The sequence below is a fragment of the Vulpes vulpes genome, chromosome 5 (assembly GCF_048418805.1).
Source record: "Vulpes vulpes isolate BD-2025 chromosome 5, VulVul3, whole genome shotgun sequence".
Taxonomy (NCBI): Eukaryota; Metazoa; Chordata; class Mammalia; order Carnivora; family Canidae; genus Vulpes; species Vulpes vulpes.
Genome location: NC_132784.1, coordinates 94,612,395 through 94,619,147, shown reverse-complemented (window position 1 = coordinate 94,619,147; position 6,753 = coordinate 94,612,395). Strand labels below are relative to the sequence as shown.

At 31.3% G+C, this 6,753-nt stretch overlaps 1 protein-coding gene across 17 annotated transcripts in view; it reads right to left on the bottom strand.

Moving 5' to 3' along the window:
• Positions 1 to 612: 612 nt before the first annotated feature.
• KCNT2 (potassium sodium-activated channel subfamily T member 2) overlaps positions 613 to 6,753 on the bottom strand; it is a 374,048-nt gene continuing 367,907 nt past the window's right edge. For 16 of the 17 annotated variants that reach the window (XM_072759479.1, XM_072759480.1, XM_072759475.1 and 13 more), the window contains one exon: positions 613 to 3,163. In XM_072759479.1, coding sequence (XP_072615580.1) covers positions 3,052 to 3,163 — 112 coding nt within the window. In that variant the 3' untranslated portion in view covers positions 613 to 3,051. The remainder of the gene's footprint in view (positions 3,164 to 6,753) is intronic. The other variant, XR_012001790.1, reaches the window with a different exon arrangement.

The following is a 6,753-nucleotide window of genomic DNA, read 5'->3' as shown; positions in this document are numbered from 1 at the left end:
CAGGCTACAGAGGAGGCAACCAAAAAACCCAGGAACTCACCGCCCTGCTGCTCCACAAGACCCAGTTCCCTGGTCTGTCTTCCTTCTTCTTTTCACTTTTCAGTCTTCTGATACTTGTTTAATAAATAATATCTAGAGTTATTAGTTGTACTTAGCAGGAGGAATAGAATCCATTTCCCTGGAGCCAAAAGTCTATCTTTGCATTTAAAATTATTTTTTCCCTCTAACCAGTACTTTTCTGGTTAAATTAGTATATTTGGGCAGAATTCACTGTTTTGTAAAAAACAAAAACAAAATATTTCTCTTCTAGCACCTACATTCACTCCTTTCCACCTTCTTTTTCCTTTCTGCTTTTTCTCCTTCCCTTTGTTCACTTCTTCTCAACCTCCATCCTCCCTGAGCTTTTCCTACCACATAGCTATTCAGAAACTATTATGTTAAGAAGTAATTCAACAAGTTTTTTTATGGCTATCTTTTCCAATGAGATGACCATCATGTTTATGTTGATGTTTCTTCATGTTTATATTACTTTATATAAAAGCGACAAAGGCATTTTGTGGTTTCAAGCATAATTGGTTAAGCAATTGAAGTTTTGGCAAAAAGCACCAAGGGTTTTCACCACCAGAAATAATTTTTATTATTTATTTTAAGCGATTCAATGTAACTGGTAGCAAAATGGTACATAGACAATAAACAACCGATTCCCATAGGATTACAAGGACTATTACTGACTTTATGTTTTATTTTTGTGTGCAAGTTAAGTATTTTAAAAAGGCAACAGTTTGTTAAAAGGCTTTTATAAGCATATTTTATTCTTTAAATAACAGAAAGACTAGTAAACTATCATTTTTATAGCAAGCTGTTATGAATTATGTCAATTATTAAATTTGGACTACTGTTCATAATCAAAAATAATTATTTTAAAATTTATGAAACAAAGCTTTTAGTTTTATAGGAAATATAGTCATGTCCTAGCTTGGAGTCCTAGTCTTGACAATGGTCAAAATGCAAAAATACTAAACTTGAGATCTCGTGGGGAAATAGAATATTCATAAAATCTTCCATTTATTCCTAAAAATAATTGTAATGGAGTAATGAAATGACAACTCAAAGAAATATCACTTTTGATTATTCATGTGTAAATATAAAATAGGTTAAACTTATTATTGTTCTCCATTACATATATTAGTTCAATTCTGTCTTTTGTTTGAATAATTTACAGGTGAATATGTAAGTTTGCCAAGTATATTTCACATGTCTACAACATACATGCATACATATGCATACAATCTTTGTTTTAAGGTCTGCTGCCAATTTTAAGTAACATGACAAATTCCCTACTTCTCTGATTAGAGAAAGTTAAACATAGGCTTTCCCTGTTTTAGAGGAAATTCTTGGTGTTTTTGTTATTCTAAAATGAGAGTCATGGAAAATACTAAAAAACAACAATAACAAATAGGCATTTCGTCCTCTGTAAGCCAAATTATACAATGGCTATCAGCTATAATTTCACATGTTTGGTTTTACATTTTCATGTCCATAGAATTATTTGGGAAATTTTCACCTTTCTTTATTTATATTTGTGTTGTTTTAAAAAATTCTTCCACTATCTTCTCAATTTATCTGCTTCTCTGTGAAAAGAAAGAAGAAAATGCCTCTTTCTAGTCTTATATGCCCAATTTTTTTGTGGAATTAAAATTCATTGTCAAGGTCAGAAATTTTTTAAAACACAAAATTAGAGGAAAAATGTATTTTTAAATTTATCAATGTCTCTCTCATGGGATTACCTTAACATATTCCAAACACCTGGCAAACTGCTCTTGTGCTTTTCAGCCTATTTCTGAAGCGGAACGAAGCAGTAAGATAACAGCATTGGTGTCATCAAGGATCAATCTATATTTATCTTATAACTAAAATTCTTCAGGATTTATATTAAATTTCAATGGCAAAAGCTACCCATCTTAACTACATGCATTTTCCTCACAGTGTTGTATGTCCTACAGATGATTTTTCAAAATTAAATAAATTTTTTAACATATTGTTTTGTGTATGAATATCTCAATACTAAAGCATAGAGGAGGACTTTTAAAATTTTGAAATGTCCTTGTATTCCATAAAAAGATTAATTTTGCCTGTTTGAATTTTAAAGTATCTTTCTGATGAAACATACTATATAGACTACGAAAATGTTAAAGCTCAAGAGCCTAATGAAAATCATTACTGCATATTTCAGTTAACGTTTCAATTCCTGGCTTCAATTTAAGTCAACATTTGTGTTTTCAGTATTTTCTCTGTCAGGTGTTCTTTTAGGAGAATAATAAATATTTGTTTTTTTAACACTTTTCTTGGCGTACAATGGGTGTCAGATGTAAATGTAGCAAAAAGTTCAGGTACTTGATACTTTTTGTTTTGGTTTCCTCAATGTAATAAAACATGCTGTAAACATCTCAAGTTCTAAAATGAATATGATATGATATGAAAAGGCAACAAAAACGATAAAATGATTTATACTCTAAAGCAAACTGTGAGTCTCTCACAAAAGTCAGCCACACAATTTTGTTGGTTAATCTCTGTGTAGATGCCAGACATTTATGATGAGCTCAATTTTATAAAACAGCAAGTTTAAAGAATATAATATGACTATTTAGTTTTTAAGAGGAACCAGTCTTCTACGTCCATTGTGATGCACCAAATATAGTTGGATTTTTTGTTTACTTTCATAAAACCTTAATACTTTTAAAAATTGGCTTCATACACTTTGGAATATTGTCAAACAAATATCCCATTTAAATTTTTGTGTTTTAATTGAGGTTTTCAAAATCATCCCATTGATGTATTTCAAATATTAATAGGAGGAGTACCAATAAGCAATACTTTAAATTTCAAAATAATCTATATTTCTTAGAGAATAGATTGATTTTAATGTGAGAGAACTGAATATATTCTGATCAAGTTTCTTTCATGCCAGCAGCACTTATTCTTCTCCTAAGATTTAGAGTTGTTTCAAGCAAGATTCTTGTAGGAGAAAAAAGGTCTCTTATTTTCCTTTTATCAAAGCTGAGTTTCCTCCCGAGAGTCTTGACCCATGGCATTGCAGATGCTGTTTTTTCGACTGGGTTCACTGTTTGGAAGGTATGCCAACGGATCTGGTCGGATTAAGTATCTAGGAAAAGAAAAAGGAAATAACTGTAATAGTAAATAAAGGCAAAAAAAATTCACACCTACACTTTAGACTGCTGCTTCAAATGTATTTGGTTTTCAGATCATCTAAACTGTATCTATACAGAGCACTAGTAAAAGAACTTACTTTTTAGGTGGCCTACACAATTTGGCAGGGACTTATATTATTTCTGTATTTAAGCAGATTATGATGTAAGCTGATGAATTAATAATTATTCTTTTTTAGTTATGATCCGTTTCACCTCCTTCCTCTTATCAAAACTTCATGTTTTATTTTAGTGTTCTGTTGATTTATTATCTTTGACTATTTTTCTAACAAGGAGACCTAAATCTCAGCCATGATTCTTCTACTACTTAACTGTTCTTAGTCTTATTTTTTTCATAAATAAACTGGATCTATATCATTTCCAAAGTCTTTTTAAATTAAATATTTCAGGAATCTAAAAAGGTAATCATTTGATAGACACTCTGAAGAATACTATGCAGAGATAATCTTTTAATTATCTAGAAATTAATCTAAAATTCAGGGTGTGCTATCGTGAGCAATTATACAAAAGAATAAAAAATAATTCTTAATTCATTTTAACTGGTAAATGGAAAAATGTCCATCTGCCAAACTCATACACTTCAATAATTTAGAATTTGTTTGAAGAGAGATGTTTTACTTCCAACTTTCAAATGACACAAGGTTCCATTTCTTGAGCTCACCTAGAATACTGTGTTAGGAACTGAATAGAAAAAGTCAAAAACCTTAACCCCTATCCTGCACAAGATTAGTAGACTTTAAAAAGCAGATATAGACAAGAAAAATAAATTCCAAACATCACAGAAAGAGGAAAAAAGTAACAGAAAAAATGAGGGAATACTTTTACTGAGGAGGTTGAGCTAAGCTTCTCTCTCTAGCTTGCTCCTGATCTCTTTAGAAAATGAGTTTGACTTCAGGAGAATGGTTAAACCAGGAAATAGTGGAAGGTAAATTCAGGGAGAAAAGTAGAAAACAGCTAACGAAGGACTTTAAGTCTCAGGATAAAGTAGTTTCGATTTCTGTTCCAAAGGCAGTGTAAAGTCATTGACAGTTTGCAGAGAAAGAAGGAAAATAAATACATGTAATGCAGCATTTGAACAGTCTTGTTTCAGGTGCAAATGAAACTGGGAATTCATACTTTTATAAACATTTGGGAGGTACAAAAAAATGAGCAGAAAAGCTAAGTTAAAGTGAGAATTCTAATGAAGATTACACATTTCCTCTTAAAAACTAAAGGAAAAATATACATAAAATATGTTCCTTAATAAAAATAAGAAAAGGCAATTTAAAGCACTACAGTCTATTTTCTCCGATCAAATAAAAGTTGGAATTAATGTTCTTGAATCCATTAACTGGATATTGTTTCCTATGCACACTGCTTTATAATTACTTTGAATATCACTAGCATTTAGATTGATGAAGAAAATAGTGCATATTAAGCTCTTTTTTATTTGATAAATTGAACATGTTCCAATTTGTAAATTAAAGATGTACAACATGTTACTGTGATAAATTCATATATTTTAATGATTGCCATTGAAGCAATATTCATCATATTACATCATTATAATGCATTATTAACAATATTCATTATACTGTGCATTAGATCTCTATCTTTACTTCTTGTTACAAGCTTGAACACTTAAATATCATCAATCTTAATCCCCCATCTTCCTATCCCCTTGTAACCATCTATTTTTTTATGGACTTGACTCTTTTTTAGATTCCACATATAAGTGATATCACCCAGTACTTGTCTTTCTCCAACATCTCACTTAGCATAATGTGCTCAAGGTCCATTTACGTTGTTGCAAGTGGCAGGATATCTTCCATTGTGTATTACACCACATCTTTCTTATTCATTCATCCACTGATGGGCATTTCAGTTGTTTATATATCTATTATTGTGAATAATGCTGAATAGATATGTGTGTACATATGTCTCAGCAATATCCTGTTTTCATTTCCTTTGGATAGTATACCCAGAAGTGGAATTGCTGGGCCATATGGTAGATCAATTTTTAATTTTTTGAGAAACTTCTGTATTGTTTACCATAGTGGTTGAACTAATTTAAATTCCCACCAGCAGTGTATATAAGAGTTCTGGTTTTACAATACTCTCACCAACACATGTTATCTCTTGTCTTCTTGATAATAGCCATCCCAACAGGTTTGAGGTGATATCCTGTTATGATTTTTATTTGCATTTCCCTGATGATTAGTGATGCTGAGCATCTATCCACAGCATTGGCTATTTTCATGTCCTCTGGAAGCCTTAGTTTCTGCCCATTTTTAAATCTGATTGTTTGTTTCTTTGTTTATAAGTTCTGTATATTTTGTATATTAACCCCTTATCTGAGATATGGTTTGCAAAATTTTTCTCCCATTCTGTAGGCTGTTGTTTCATTTTGTTGATTGTTTCTTTCATTGTGCAGAAGCTTTTTGAGTTTGATGTAGTTCCATGTGTTGATTTCTGCTTTCCTTGTTTGTGCTTTTGGCATTATGACCAAAATATCATTGCCAAGACCAATATCAGTGTTTCTTCCCTGTTTCCTTCTATAAGTTTTATGATATCAGGTCTCAGATTTATGTCTCTGATCCATTTTGAGGATTTTTTTCAGTGATATGAGATAGAAGTCTACTTTCATTGTTCTGCATGTGCTTTTACAGTTTCAATTTTTGAAGAGACTTTCCTTTCCCCCATTGGGTGTTCCTTGCTATTCTGTCAAATATTAGTTGAACATAAATACCAGGATTTAATTCTGGGCTCTCTATTCTGTTCTACTGATCTATGTATCTATTTTTGTGCCAGGTTCATACTGTTTTTATTACTATGGCTTTATAATATAGTTTGAATTCAGGAAGTATGACACCTTTGTCTTTGTTCTTTTTTCTCAAGATTGCTTTGGCTACTCAAGATCCTTTGTGGTTCCATGTGAATTTTAGGATTGTTTAAGTCTGTGAAGAATACCTTTGGTATTTTGATAGGAATTTTGTTGAGTCTGTATATGGCTTTGGATAGTATGGCCATTAGAAATATTTATCCTTCTAATCCGTGAACATAGGAGGTCTTTCGATTTCTTTGTGTCTTTTCTGATTTCTTTCAGCAAAGTTTATAGTTTTTATGGGCAGAGCTTTCACTCCTTTGGTTAAATTTATTCCTAAGTATGTTATTGTTTTGGACACTCTTGTGAATAGGGTGGTTTTCTTTCTTTCTTTCTTTCTTTCTTTCTTTCTTTCTTTCTTTCTTTCTTTCTTTATTTTCTTTTGATGTTGAGTCATTAGTGTAAAGTATTACTGTCATTAGGATAAAGGAATGCCACTGATTTCTGTAAATTGGTTTTGTAATCTGTCACATTACTGAAATCATTAAACAGATTTTTTATTGACTCTTTGGAATTTTATATAAGATCATATCTTCAGCAGATGGTGACCATTTTACTTCTTCCTTCTGATTCGGATGCTATTTATTTCTTTGTTTTGTCTAAATATTCTAGGTAGGACCTCCAGTACTATCCTAAATAGGAAAATTGAGAGGGTGCAACCTT